The following is a 15,230-nucleotide window of genomic DNA, read 5'->3' as shown; positions in this document are numbered from 1 at the left end:
GAAATTTGAGTCCTACACTTTAAGAATAATTTTTAAAAGTTCTTTCTGTATAGAATTAGAGAAAACAGAGTTTCCTCTAGTTTCCTAATTGTTGCAAAATCATTAGCCATAGGTTAGAACACAACTTCTTTCTGCTTTTTCTCTCATTAGAATTTTTTACATTTTTTTGCAATCTTATAACTAAGTGCATGAATAGACTTTATTTAAATAAATATATGGTGTTAAGTTTTAAGAGCAAAATGGTAATAACTTAAAAGTGCTGAGACTGTTAATGAAAAGGTATAATATTGAAAAAAGAACCAAACATTTTTATGGTATCTTGTTGTCAAAACAAGGAAAGTCTTCAGGGAATTATTGTCTTCTTGCCTGTTTTTTCCTTGCGCTGGATTACTGTAGGTATTGGTGAAACTGTAAGGATGTCTTTTATCAGACTCGTATATTACTATCTTGAATTATGAGGCAGATATTCTCCTTGGCACTTGAAATGAAAATGTGCCTGAAACTAAGTTCTACATATAGCTTATACCCATCTACAGGACTCAGGAATATTTTGAAATGAATGAGGAAAGGAATCCATGTATCAGCTTGAATAAGCTTTAGCTATATGCTTGTTACATAAATATCTTGGTGAAGCCAGGAAAGTACATTGGAGAGCTGTTTGCGAGGGCAAAATAATTTTGCCTCTAAGTATTAAGAACATACAACTAATCACCTGAAATAGTTTTCTTTAACTTGATTCAAGGACTGTTTTTGCTGTTATTATTTTAGGTTTAGCATTTATAGGTCACAAAGAGCAGAGTTCTTACAGAATAGGAACTTTACTGTAGAAATTTAAATAGAAGAAAAAAATATCCCCAGGCCTACTGTCAGAGACTTCTTTCTTTAGATAATAATGACTATGTCAAGTGGTGAGCCTGAAAGGCTTCTGCACAGATGTAAGGAGAAATGGCCTCAAGTTGTGACAGGGGAGGTTTATATTAGAAAAAAAATTCTTTACTGAAGGAGTGGTCAAACATTGAAACAACTAGGGAAGTGGTAGAGTCTTCATCGTTGGAGGTGTTCAATATACATGTAAACATGGCACTTGGAGACATTGTTTAGTAGGCACAGTGGTGTTGCACTGACAGCTGGACTAGATGACCTTAAAGGTTTTTGCAACCTCAATGATTCCATGATTCTATGAAAAATATCAGTCTCTGTGTTGAGATTTTGCTGCAGTTTTCTTGTTTTATTCTCTTCTCTGAAATTCTCTTACTTTTTAATGAACAGTTTTTTGGGTTTTCCTTCCAAGTGCACACTGCATGTGTTTGTCCTTGCAGACTGGATAGGATGGTTGTACTGCTACTTCTGCACTGACAAAGTTTGTATTTGTATACAAACAAAATACTTGGTATAAAAGTATTCTATCACTGTATCAGCGTTGTATTCTTATATACATTCTACACTAGCAGTATTAATCAGTGTATATTTTATTAAAGATAGTCTTACTGTTTTAATGTAGATAACTAAAAGCCCACTTTTTAGACACTAAGGTGATATTTCCATTAGAGGATAAGTGTTCTTTACCAAAGACTCTTGCTTTTGCAGTAAATGGGGATGACATGCTTTTTCTCTTAACAAGAGACATCATTAGAGCCTTTTTGAGAGGTTTTAGGTAGATGAGGTTATCTAGTAATATCAATATTTACCAATCCAAGACACAAAGTATATAAAATCCTCTCATTTTTAGTGTTTTTATAATTTTTTTCCACCTTTTCAGCTTCATAACCATCCAGTGTTTTGGATCCTGTATGTTCATGAAGTATGGCACAGCCAGTTGTATTTCAGATACGACAACAATAAGAGTCATAAATTTGACAAGAATTACACATATAGTAATATTAATAGAAATAGTAGAAGCATAGAAATAATCACTATCTTTCTGAGTGGGGAGATCTGGCAGGATGTATTCGTGATTTGTTTAAAAGAATAAAGCAATTTATATTAGAGCGATTATTGATTTGACAGCCAAATTACACAATTAAATATTTGGAAAGTTAATAGTTGTTTCATTGAATGAAAGCAGCAAAACCAACCATTGAATGAAAACTGGAAACTTTGCAGTATTTTACTTTTTATCAGAAAGAAAATATCAGTTTTTTGACCTCTCCAGGTTTTACCAATTGTCAGATAAAGGCTATCAACACTTTCCCATAAATGGTCTTCCGAAAGTCTGATAACAAAGAAAGTATTTTGTTTCAAACAGTTGTTGGGGGTTTTTTGTTGCTTTATTTTTAAACAAAAACAGCAGCACAAGATCATAACAAAAATCCATCCCAAATTCTCAGAGTTCAGATAAACTTTTGGTAAAGCTTCATCCACCCTCCATGTGTTAAGAACCCCCTGAGCAATGTTCCAATGTTGTTTTACTGTAGAGCTCAACATTCAATGGTTAAACTTTATGAATAGAAACATAGCAGAAATGGGAATATTTTTAGCAACTTATATTTTCTGTACTGATTGTCCTTTCAGACATAAAAAATAACACATTCATTTACATATGCCTTTTTCTTCTGTACCCAAAATACTTAGAGGCATCTCATAATAAATATACTTCACATAAGAACAATAGTCTCTCAGTTCATCTAGTTCTTTGAAATTTGATCTTCTCACTTACCCCTCATTTGCAAAGAAAGGATGGCCCACTAGCGAAGTCATCTGCCTGCTGGTTTGGTGATGAGGTTTATTGCTCTCCAGGACTCGATTTCCCTTTTAGGTTGGACAAATCTGCCAGATAAGGAGAATACCATTCCATCTAACCATTGAGGGTGAATATGTTAGTTCATCTTCAGATATGTAATTAATGCTCAAAGTAAGAATATGAGGGAATTTTACTAGTACTCTATGAACAGCAGACCACACTGCAGATTCTGGAGCCTACAGTCAGTGATGAAAGTATAAAGAATAAAATTTGCTCACATTATCCAGCATGAAACATTCTCTTTTAAACTGTCTGCTCTTTTACTCTGAGAACTTGGGATTCTTTGGCTCTGATGGAGAAATATAAGAGATTTAAGGCAGGTATCCAAACAAATACTAGTCTCTCTGTATTGAATTAAATCAACCGATATCCTTAAGAGTAGCTGTAGTAGTAATATCACACAACACAAATAATGAAATGTGATTTTACTGTTTAGTAAAAAGTGGTTTAAAGGAATCTGTAAAGCTGTTTATTATTATTAAATTGCTCTAGTGAATCCATTCCCAATTTATGAAGGAGGATGAAAGGTGTGGATGATTAGGCAGACTTTATTTTGTGTCAGGTATGTGTTTTGGAGGGACTAAATATTCTATGTCTGTCTTGTTATTGATGAAGTATATCACATTAAGTCTGTCATCTGGCAGACTCCCCAGTAAAGCGTTCTTCATTCAACAAAACTTGGTCCAAAATAACAGCTGAAGCATTTAGTAACTATGGTTCTTTGTTTTCCTTGTAGGGTCAACGATTGCATCTTGCGAGTGAATGAGGTCGATGTGTCAGAAGTTTCACACAGCAAAGCTGTGGAGGCCCTAAAAGAGGCTGGCTCCATAGTACGATTGTATGTTCGTCGAAGGAGACCTATTCTGGAGACCGTGGTAGAGATCAAGTTGTTCAAAGGACCTAAGGGTAAATATGCAAATGAAAATACATCCATTTTAAGGTTGATGCTTAACCTCTGTTGTTGAACAAATAGCATCTTACTTTGTTGATTTGTTAACTGATTAACCTGTCAAATGCTGAAGTCCAGTTAATTTAAACTGGTAGAGCTTGAATTCGTAGTTGCTTGTCTCCTCCTGAAATATAAAGGAATTCAAGGAATTGTGGTTTGTTTCATTTGATGTTTACTGAAGAGGAAGCTCATTACCTCCAAAGAAATGCAGGATGCAGAGATATTATGCTTTACATTGAGAAAATATATACTTCCTTTAATGTTCCTCTGGTGAGAACTTTGACTTTCATATAGGAGTGACTGAATATAGAATTTCTGAATTCTCCCTTTTTTCAGAAGGCCTTATGATTATCAAACTTATCCTTTCTACTTTCGTGTTGATGATTTCTTCTCCAGTTAACTTTGGAATATGAAGACAATACTAACTTGCCCAGTTCCATAGAAGAATTTTATCTTATCCTTCAATGAAATTACATGGAATGAAACCTTCACTACTCTAAATCATCTTTATTGCTTCCATTAGAACCATCTGGTTACAGAAGAAAACCCAGATTCCTTTCTAAAAGCATTAGCACAAATTGTGAATATTATATTATCACCTTTTTCTTCTGCAAAAAGTTTTTATTTGCAGAAATGTCACTTTTATAAATTTCATTTCATTGTATTTCCCGCTTGAACTTTCCCTCTGGCTACTGTATTTTTCTTCAGAGCTAATTTCTGGGCAAAGAAAATGCATATTTTCACAGCATATGAGAATAGAATTTACAGCAGCTATTTTTTTGCTCCATAATAATTATTTCATAAGCAAGTCTTTAATTAATATTATACACAAAAAATGAAGAAATTTGCATGTCTTTTAATAAATACCATGCCCATTAAATTATTCTACCTGTTTCATCTATAGTTAATAACCTGTATCTTTTCCAGTGGTTTCTCTTACATCTTATCTCATGTGACTATTACAGTATACTTCTACGTAGTTTTTTGTACTAATAATGGAGTATATTTGTTTCTAATACACTAGGAATTGTTGACATTATCCATTCATGGTAAACAAAGATAGTACAATGTTTTCAATATTGCACTATACATCTTCTGTGTACATCATGGTTATTTGACACAGCAGTATGCTCATCATCTTCTACTCTTGGCGAATGGTCAGATTAATTTAAACGCGCATCTGAGGGCAAACCCCCAAAAGTCTGGATTCTTGTGGTCAATTACAATGATAAATTGACTTTCTGATAGAAAAGCATCTCTAATGAGATTTCGTATGTGTATGAACTCAGAAGATGAGAACAGACAGCAGTGTTTTTAAAGCAAAAAATGTGTGACTTGATAGTCATTTTGAGTAATCCAAGGCTAAAGAAACTAAAATTAACATACCCTTTCAGGCTATGATGAAAAAGTAAATACTATTCGCCATGCTCAAATTTTTGCTTCATTGTAGAAGGGCACAAGAGAAGCAATCATTATCTGATAACATTTTTGTATTGTGTTTGTTCTGATTTTATGTCTGAAACTATTTTTTATATTTATTTGCATAAAAGAAAACGGATAGCAAAAGAGTGCCTTTTATGACAAGCTAAAGAAGCTTTGTTGCTGAGTGCTACAAACATCAGCTTTGTAGCTGGATTCTTATATGAAGTTTTCTAGAAATATGTGCTATAAATAGTGAATTTTATTTGTTGTGTTGAGTATGTTTTTTAAAATTTTCACTGTAATATTATAGAAACAACTGGAAACTTTGATTAAAAAAAAGTTGATTGGCTAGTTTTTTTCAAAAACACCAAGATTTTTATCTTTATTATTTAGGCAGTTAGGAAACAAATTCTTATAGGCTTTCTGTTCTATAGATGAATAAAGCAGAACGAAGAGGTAGGTTATAGACTGATTGGAAGTCTTACGAATACTAAATATAATCTCTGTAGCAATTTGCCTTTGAATTTTTAAAAATCTTTCATGAAAAATAACCTATTTAGAGGTATCAAACTCACAGTAGAAGTTGAGAATAACCTGTGAATCTTGGCTTTCTTGTCAGTGATACTCATGCCTCTGATGCTTATCTGCTCATATTTCAGGTGATTTATCTGTGAACTGCACTTTCACACCACTACTGCAGAGTGCTAGAGCAACTTAGTATTTATATATAAAGTGTTTCTCACTTCTCATAGTGAAATCAGGATGTTTTAGTGCCCAGAGAAGGACTTGAAAATCAGCATAGTTGTTCCCCCACCATTCCTTCCTTCCTACTGACAAAGCAAATAAAGAGTGAATCTGTTTTTCTGACAAGAAAACTGTTCCATACTAAACATGGAGCAGTAAATGTTTTTTCAGTTGCTTTTTTCCTGATATAATGACTTCATTCCTCACAGTGTTGAGAATTTACCACAAGAAAACAAGCCTTGTCTTCCGTAATACCATGTGAACTCAGAGATCACTAGCTTAGAATCATAGAAACATAGAACCAGAATGGCTTGGTTTGGAAGGGACCTTAAAGATCATCTAATTCCAACCCTCATGTCATGGGCCGGGACACCTTCCACTTGATCAGGCGGTCCAAGGCCTCATCCAGCCTGACCTTAAACACTTCCAGGAATGGGGCATCCACAACTTCCTTTGGCAACTTGTTCCAATGGCTCACCACCCTCATCATGAAGAATTTCTTCCTAATATCTAGTCTAAATCTTCCCCTCTCCAATTTATAGCCATTGCCCCTAGCCCTATCACTACATGCCTTTGCAAAAAGTCCCTTCTCAGATTTCTTGCAACACCCTCCAGGCGCCGGAAGGCTGTTATGAGGCCTCCCTGGAGCCTTTTCTTGTCCATGCTGAACAGCCCCAACTCTCTCAGCCTGTCCTCATAGAAGAGGTTCTCCAGCCCTCTGATCATCTTTGTGGCCTTCCTCTGGATGCATTCCAACAGTTCCATATCCTTCTTCTACTGAGGATTCCAGAACTGGAAATGATGCTTCAGGTGAGGTCTCAGAAGAGTTGAGTAGAGGGGCAGAATCACCTCCCTCACCCTAATGGCTACGCTTCTTTCAATGCAGTCCAGGATACAATTGGCTTTCTGGGCTGTGAGCACAGATTGTTTGCTCATGTCAAGCTTCTCATTAACCAGCAACCCCAAGTCCTTCTCTGCAGGGCTGATCTAAATCATTTCACCCCTTATCCTGTACCTAAACTGCAGATTGCCCTGACACAGGCATTGGACCTTGCACTTGGCCTTGCTGAACCTTATGAGGTTCACACAGCTTGCCCAGGTCCCTCTGGATGACATCCCATCCTTCCACTGTGGCAATTACACCACTCAGCTTGGTGTCATCTGCAAACTTGCCGAGAATGCACTCGATCTCACTGTCTATATAATCAATGAAGATATTAAACAGCACTGGTCCAAATACGGATCCCTGAGGGACACCACTTGTCACAGCTTGCCTGTGTATATGTAGTAGGTCATACTTGAAAGTGAGGATCATCTTCTCTTTCACGTGCTCAGGAGATTGTCTTTTGTATTCCACTTGCATGTCAATTTAATTGGACTTACAATTTTAGTGATTCACTGTTTGGCTTTGCATAGCATTTAGCAGTGAACTGTGGGTGCTCGGTCTCTCTTAGGAGATTTTAGAAGCCAGTGTCTTTGCATTAGCTGAGGGCTGTAACAGGAGCTTTCTTAGAGAAAATCAGTAGGATTTAGAGCCTACTGAAACTCTTGTCCTTAACTAATACACTTTTCTTGGTCTGTATTGAAACGTAACAAAAATAACAGTAAAAGAATGGATTGCATATTCTGCAGCATTCCTTCCTGGGGAATAAACATGCAAGCATTCACAGAATCACAGAATCACAGAATAACCAGGTTGGAAGAGACCCACCGGATCATCGAGTCCAACCATTCCTATCAAACACTAAACCATATCCCTCAGCACTTCGTCCACCCGTGCCTTAAACACCTCCAGGGATGGTGACTCAACCACTTCCCTGGGCAGCCTGTTCCAGTGCCCAATGACCCTTTCTGTAAAGAATTTTTTCCTAACGTCTAGCCTAAACCTCCCCTGGCGGAGCTTGAGGCCATTGCCTCTTGTCCTGTCCCCTGTCACTTGGGAGAAGAGGCCAGCACCCTCCTCTCCACAACCTCCTTTCAGGTAGTTGTAGAGAGCAATGAGGTCTCCCCTCAGCCTCCTCTTCTCCAGGCTAAACAACCCCAGCTCTCTCAGCCGCTCCTCGTAAGGCCTGTTCTCCAGCCCTTTCACCAGCTTTGTTGCTCTTCTCTGGACTCTCTCCAGAGCCTCAACATCCTCCTTATGGTGAGGGGCCCAGAACTGAACACAGTATTCGAGGAGCAGTCTCACCAGTGCCGAGTACAGAAACGAAACAATTCAATTCAAAACGAAACAATTTAATGATGGTATTTGTCTTTGTAGTATAATTTGCATATTAGCTTCTTATAAGGCCCGACAAAGAACTGTGTATGAGCAGTCAATTAGAAACTTCCATCACTATTCTGAGATTACAGTGCTCGAACCCATTCGATTACATCAGAATGGAGGATTTATAACAAAGGGATTCTGCTGGCCTCTGGAATTTTCATGTTGTTCTATCATACTGCAAATCTACTTTTACTGAAACCAGAAGTACTGAGTAGTATGCTTGCTGTAAGGTTAGCTTTAGAAATTAAACCTGACATTTTTTAAATTTTTCATTTTTTAAAGAATCAGCCAGAAATATGGATTTCTACCATTGTAGATAAATTCTGGTAGTGAAGTTTGGAACCTGAGTTAAACACAGAGGTTGTGTAACATTTTACCTACCAATACCTAAGTGATAAATTCAGCTCTGATATTATGTAGAAGGAGAAAACAATGCAGAGATAATGATTCCAGTAGCGTTGGATCATATCATAAAATTCTGACCTCAGTTATATAGGAAATGGGACATCTTAAAAGACAACATAGCTACAGAAATGAAGCTTGGGATATGTGTATCAGAACAGCTGAGTACCAGGAGAGTTGATAGCAGAAATGGCAGACTTGAAAACACCCAAAAAAGGAATAATATAAAGGATAGCTGATTCTGCCATCTGGATATTCTGGGGAGTGAGTATGAAATCATAGAGAAACAGGATTACTTTCCCACACCCTTCCTGACAGTTCAATTGTAACTATCCTTGCAGTGTTTTAACTGCATGGGAATCTGGCAATGGTAGCTAAAGCTGCCCGTTTGCTCACGGTGTTAGACAGAAAGGCTCAGGACAAATCAGCAGATGTGTCTCTTTTCTGCCTTGTGTAAAATGCTTTTTTTTTCCTTTCCTGGTGAATTCAGCCAATGATACATTTTTATCAGATTCACTCCACTCAGCTTTGGATGCTTAACGAAAGATATTTGGGGACACTTACTCCTCTTTCCTGCTCTCAGAATTAGTGCCATATCAGGACTTTTCATTTAATCCATTTGGAGTGTTATTATATTTTGAGGCTCTAAATTAGAAAATAGTTTGTCTTTAAAGCATACTTCAGTCCTATTCTGTATCTCCTTCTGGATTGCTATCCTCCTTATCTTAATCTTTTTAATCAGAAAAGACTAAGCTCCTAAACCCAGCATCTTAATAAAATACTCAAAAAAAAGTTCGGGTGAATACAAGGGGCTTAATATGAGTTTATTTTCTGAATTATGTGTACCCATCTAAACATTAGATGAAGTCACTGGGCATAACCAGCTCCAGAGTTTCCATTTCATTGTTTTCTGTGCTGGCCTGAAGCAACTGTGCAGCATGTGGTAGATTTCCTTTTCACATAACTATTTGTTTTATTCTTGATGACACTGAATAAAGTCACTGTGTAGTGATGAAGCTTTCTCACCACACTAAGAATAGAAGCGGCATGGTTTAAGTGGCATATTTTTTAACTCATCAATAAGTTATTGGAGTTTCTTGAGAGGATGCAGAGATTTTCACCATTAATATAAGGTATGATTTCATGCAGCTTTACCTTGAATTGTTACTAAAATGTTGTGTGCTTCATTACTCTCTAAAGTTTGAAAGTTCATATTTCTGTTTCATAGGAGTTGACACATTTTAGTTTGGATTGATGGCTTTATTGGAAAATCTTGTGTTTTGTTGCACAGATAGCATCCCAGCTTGCAGCGCAGTCAGAAAAGTACAGTAGAATTATGACTATTTTTAAAAGTCTGCTAAAATAAAGTGTTCAGTTCAGAACATCAGAATAGAGAGGATTTTTAATTTCTACAAGTGCTTCTCCCAGTAAGGAAGGAGAAATATTATAATTTTTACCCACTAAAAGCAAAGTCAAAGGTTACCTTTTTATCCCAGGTAATAGCTATAGCACTTAAATGAAGGAGTGAGCTTTTGCAAAAGAAGAACCTCAGTTATTTCTTCCTCAATTTCAGAGAACACTGAGAGCTTTCAGATCTTGCTGTTTGATAACTGATTGAAGTGCTTGCTTCAGACTGATGACTATACATAATTTTTTATTAATATAGCTACCACTTTTTTATTGGCCTATTTTCTCTAGTTTAAGAGACACTAAATCCTGCAGAACATACTTCAGTATTTGGGGAGAGGGGATTTTATGGCAAGTTCTGACTTTACTTCTGGTTTTCAGTGTTCTGTGCTGTGAGCTTTTTTGTGAATCCTGATTGAAAACAGAGCACAATGGAGCAACATAAGAAAAAAAAAAAGAGCCGTAGAAAAAATGAGGAAGCAGGCAACTTTCCCAAACCTAGATTTAACAAACTATTTAGATTCTCATTTCTAATTTAAGTGCTTCGCTTCATATGACTGTAACACACTATCACTTACTACAGGTACAAATAGAATACCACCAGAACTGAAATTAAAATACCATTTTTTGTGAAATTACTTGAGGAAACTTGTGTTTCATCCAATTAGCAGAAAGGGCTATCAAGCACAAATGCATAATTTTCCACATTTAAGATAGTGATTCAAGCCCATAATTTATAAGTTAACATCACAAAAAGGCATGAATTCCCTGCAGGCTAGGATTGTCTAATGTAAGAATATGTGACTATCTGCATAGTTTATCACATGAAAATTGTATTCTCTTGAAACTCATAAAACCAGAAAACTCTGTGTTAGTGTTATATGTGATGTCTTTCCAAAATATTTTGACATGTTGATGGTGCCAATGACTGATGGAAAAGAAGTGATAGGTTATATCTACAACTTCATATTTCACAGATTGCTTTATGGCACAAATACAATTTAAAATGTTTTATTTGCCTTTGGTCACAACAGACTTGCCATTACATTTGTATAAATTACCACAAACAAAATATTTCTTAAAAAACATTCATTCACTTTATTGAGCGGCTCCTTCCATTCCTGACAAAAAGTAGTGCTTATTTATTGTGATCTCACATAATAATAAGAATTGATATTAGAGTAGCACACCGTTTCTAGTACTTCAGGCTTTAGCTACTATCTTTTTGTCTTCAGTGGAGAAATAAAAAAGACCTGTCACCTTTTTTGTTAAATCATTGTTAAATGGTAGGAGATGGTGGTATCAAATCGTTGTAAATTTAGACCAAATTCAACCATCTTTGGACCTAAGTAGTCAATTGATAAAGCAATGGAATTCAAACTCATCCTTCTTGTTGATTGTCTCACTTAAGACTAGAGCTGTCCTGGGAGGCGCAGGATATCACTTGTTAGAAGTCTTATATTTTCATTATAATTCTGACTTCCCCCTTCTGTGTTTCACTGTCATTTTCTATTAGCAGTGGCGAAGGAATAGACAGAATTATTTGGAAGAGCATGCAGCAATTTTATATACATATATTTTGTTTGGTTTGGTTTTTCCTCAAAACTATACAGGTCTTAAGAATTCTTCAAGCAGTTCTGAGAACCCTGGGTAAATCTACAAAACAAATATCTAATCTCATAGCAGATTTTATGTATCAGTTTCCAGAAATCATTCTCAAAGAGTGAGATTTCTATTGAAATGATCAGTACTTTCTGCAACTCCATCGCACTAGCTATCTCTGAAGTGGTGCAGTAGCAATTCACCAGAGCCGTGCTGTGTTTTAATAGCCAATTGAGATGGCTATAAAAATTCAGCACTGCGTATTAAGTTCATTACTAAATTGCTTCAGCAATACCTACTGATGAGGCAGCTTCAGCAGAACATGATTCATCTTAATGAACTGTGGCTGCAATAGAGCAAAAGCAGCAGTACCAGGAAAGAGAGATGTGCAGGTGAGCTTGGAAGCCAAAAAGCTTAAGATTTTTTTTCAAGAAAAATAAACATTGGCTTGCTTCTTTTTTTCTTCAGTAGAAAAAGAAAGTAAATCTGTCATCATGTTTGTTACAACTGTGGTTAAGTGGCAGGACACAAGGTTCCAGAGACACCTTATAGTAGCCTTCCAGTACTTAAAGGGAGCCTGCAGGAAGAATGGGGAGAGGATCTTGATCAGGAAGTGCAGGGAAAGGATGAGGGGGAATAGTTTTAAGCTGAAAGAGGGGAGATTTATATGACGAAGACATTTTCTCCCATACGAGGACAGGCTGGGAGAGTTGGGGTTGTTCAGACTGGAGAAGAGACGGCTCCAAGGAGACCTTATAGCAACCTTCCAGTACCTGAAGGGGGCTACGGAAAGCTGGGGATGGATGTTTTACAAGGGCTGTAGTGATAGGACTAGGGGCAATGGGTATAAACTGGAGAGGGGCAGGTTTAGACTACACATAAGGAGGAATTTCTTTACAATGAGTGTGGTGAGGCCCTGGAACAGATTGCCCAAGGAAGTTGTGGATACCCCATTCCTGGAGGTTTTCAAGGCCAGGTTGGACAAAGCCATGAGCAACCTGATTCAGTGGAAGGTGTCCCAGCCCAGGGAAGGGGGCTGGAACTAGATGATCTTTAAGGTCCCTTCCAACCCAAACCGTTACATGATTTTATGATTCTAGGAGATGATGGTATCAAATTATAGCATTAAACCAAGTTCAGCTATCTTTAGAGCTAAACATACCATTGACAGTTGTATTGATAACATTTTCTCTGCCTAACCTTTCAAAATTAAGTAGTAATTTTGTATTATTATCCAGTTGCCTGGATAGTTTCATCAGCTCTGATCTGAGACTGCAATTGGTATGGTGTGACATAGAGTTTTATTATCATAAGTTGTCATTGATTTTTGGTGTCTTAAGATGTTAATCCTTTTGCTGTGGTCAAAGTTACTTCTGTGGCTTCTGCTGTGGATCAAAAGTAGTTCGCATGATGTACTAGATTCCCTCGACACTGGCCAAGTTGCCTTAGCAGATTTAACTTTGTAACCTGAAAATGGACATTTGAGGGGAGGAAGATGTTGCATTTTCTTTTCTTTGTACATCTCCTTTACCCACATGTGGTTTTTAATTTCTGTGCTCGGCTGTTGGATAAGTAATGGATGCATTTGCATGTTTGGCTCATATGGCTTGTTTCTGTAAATACAGCAGGCGATTTAAAAAATTCCATGATTGACACATCCTGTCCTTGTGGAAATGCTTCAAAGGAATTTGCTTAGTAAATGGATTTCCCAATCACAGACTGATCTCTGAGGCACTATTAAAAAGTTTCTTGTAACAACTTTTGTCTCAGCCTTGTATGGAAAACTGTGGTTTCTTTGCTTTCAGATTCTATTTGACATTGTTACATTTTTCCCTGTTTCATTTTTAAAAATCCTAAGGACTTGTCTCCACCACTTCTTTTCCAATTCTAAATTTTTCTCCTGATCAAATGTGATGTAATTACTATAGGTCTTATAATTTTGTCAGTGTAACATGCTTTTGTACTCCTTTTTACCTTTAGAATATAAATTTCTGGGTCACTGAATAGATTCATCATGTCCGTCTCCACTCTAAAGGGCTGTGTAAGACTTAAAAGGGGGTTTATAGAAATTCTCTTTCATTATGTTTGCCATTGCCATTTTCATCAGGCCAGCAAAAGAGAGGGAGGAGATGCAGCAGACAGTGTAGCAGTGTTAATTGTCTCATCAGTAGTTCCAAATGCACAGTAAATCAAAAGATGAGGAAGGAGAATGGCGTCATTTGCTAAACTACTGGGCTGAGTGTGGAAAGAACTCCTTCTGTAGTCAGGGGGACAGTATCTTTTTTCTGTTTTCTTAGTGGAGGAATTAGAATTTTCTAGGGAGTGGCAGTTTTCTTGACCTTTTTCACTATCTTTATGTTCCTTGGTTTTAATTCCTCAAGCAAGTTTCAGATAATTACTATGCTTGATCTTGTACCACTTTAATAAATAAAAAAAATATATGACAGTGATTGCTGTGAGCTTGATGTGACATCCTGATGCAACAGAAAATATATTAAGGCTTTCGCAACCTATGTGGAATGCGTTTGTTGACAGAACATGTCTCTTGCAACTGAGTAGTCTGAAAATGCTTATATTTGTTTCTTTGCAGAGCTTCATCCTTTTTTGAATATAAAACCAAATAAGCAAAGTAACCGAGTGAAATTACAGAGCATTGTGATTTCATCCTTCATTGTTTAGTTAATTATCTACATAGCAGGTTCTGTCTTCTTGATAGTTTTTTTACATGTCCTGTTCTTTCTCAAGAATTCTGCTGTCTGGAAGATGACATGAATCATCAAAATATTGCAATGACATGAAAAAAAAATCTTTAAAAGAATATGTTTAATCACATTTTTATAGCTTTGGGAGCTGTAGATATTTACTTTTCTTGTGTTCTTTTCTCATTTATTTTCTGTAATCCTAAGCACAAGTAGACAGTCAGTATTTTAAGTCTTCTGAGAAAGGCATTAGAGATTCTGATCATGGTGGAGTGACAAAGCTGATTGAAGTTTTAAAGATTCAGTGATATGGTGGATAAAATACAAGCCTGCAGCTTATTTAGAAAAATATTCTAGATTATCAATATTATTCTTTTCTTTCCACTAGCTGGAAAAAAGGAAGGAGTTACATCGAAGCATCTCTGAACTTCTGAAGAGAATAGTTGGCTTAGTCAGAAGCCAGACACCAAAGGGATTAATCGGAAATAGTCATTAATCTGGCTATTTCCAATACTATATTCTAGTCCTTTCTACAGATCTATCATCCTCATTTTTCTTTCACTACTCTGAATTCTAGCTAAAATTGTAGTAATCCTTAAAGAAAACAAAAGAGAGAGTGCAACTTGGGGTCTTTCTAGGTGACAGCTACAAGTCATAACCAGATCTCAACATTTGGCAAAAAGAAACTTCCCTATGGTACTTTAACTTCACATTGGTATATTAAACCATTTGTCCAACATTTTGGAAAACTGCTTTTCCTTCATCAGTTGAGGTGGTTTTGTTTTATTTAAATATTATAGTCATAGTCCTAGAAATGGCAGCCTTTCTTTGGGGGTTTAAATGGATGAAATCCTTTGCCATATGCCACGAAACAAGTTGTTTGTGTGGATGACCATACTTCCCAGTGTGGGATCAAGTAGTCCAGCCTCTGGGGTGCCAGTGCACAAACATTCTGCGTGTGTCACATCAGTGACATGTACAAAGGGCAGCTGATTTGGA

At 36.6% G+C, this 15,230-nt stretch overlaps 1 protein-coding gene across 32 annotated transcripts in view; it reads left to right on the top strand.

Moving 5' to 3' along the window:
* The window catches only part of DLG2 (discs large MAGUK scaffold protein 2), a 1,047,701-nt gene that overhangs the window by 725,010 nt on the left and 307,461 nt on the right, over window positions 1-15,230 (top strand). For all 32 annotated transcript variants that reach the window (XM_069879637.1, XM_069879628.1, XM_069879594.1 and 29 more), the window contains one exon: window positions 3,477-3,646. In XM_069879637.1, the coding sequence (XP_069735738.1) occupies window positions 3,477-3,646 (170 nt within the window). The remainder of the gene's footprint in view (window positions 1-3,476; window positions 3,647-15,230) is intronic.

Source organism: Phaenicophaeus curvirostris, chromosome 1 (genome assembly GCF_032191515.1).
Source record: "Phaenicophaeus curvirostris isolate KB17595 chromosome 1, BPBGC_Pcur_1.0, whole genome shotgun sequence".
Taxonomy (NCBI): domain Eukaryota; kingdom Metazoa; phylum Chordata; class Aves; order Cuculiformes; family Cuculidae; genus Phaenicophaeus; species Phaenicophaeus curvirostris.
The sequence above is the reverse complement of the archived record's forward strand: the minus strand, read 5'-3'. Positions and strand labels throughout refer to the sequence as shown.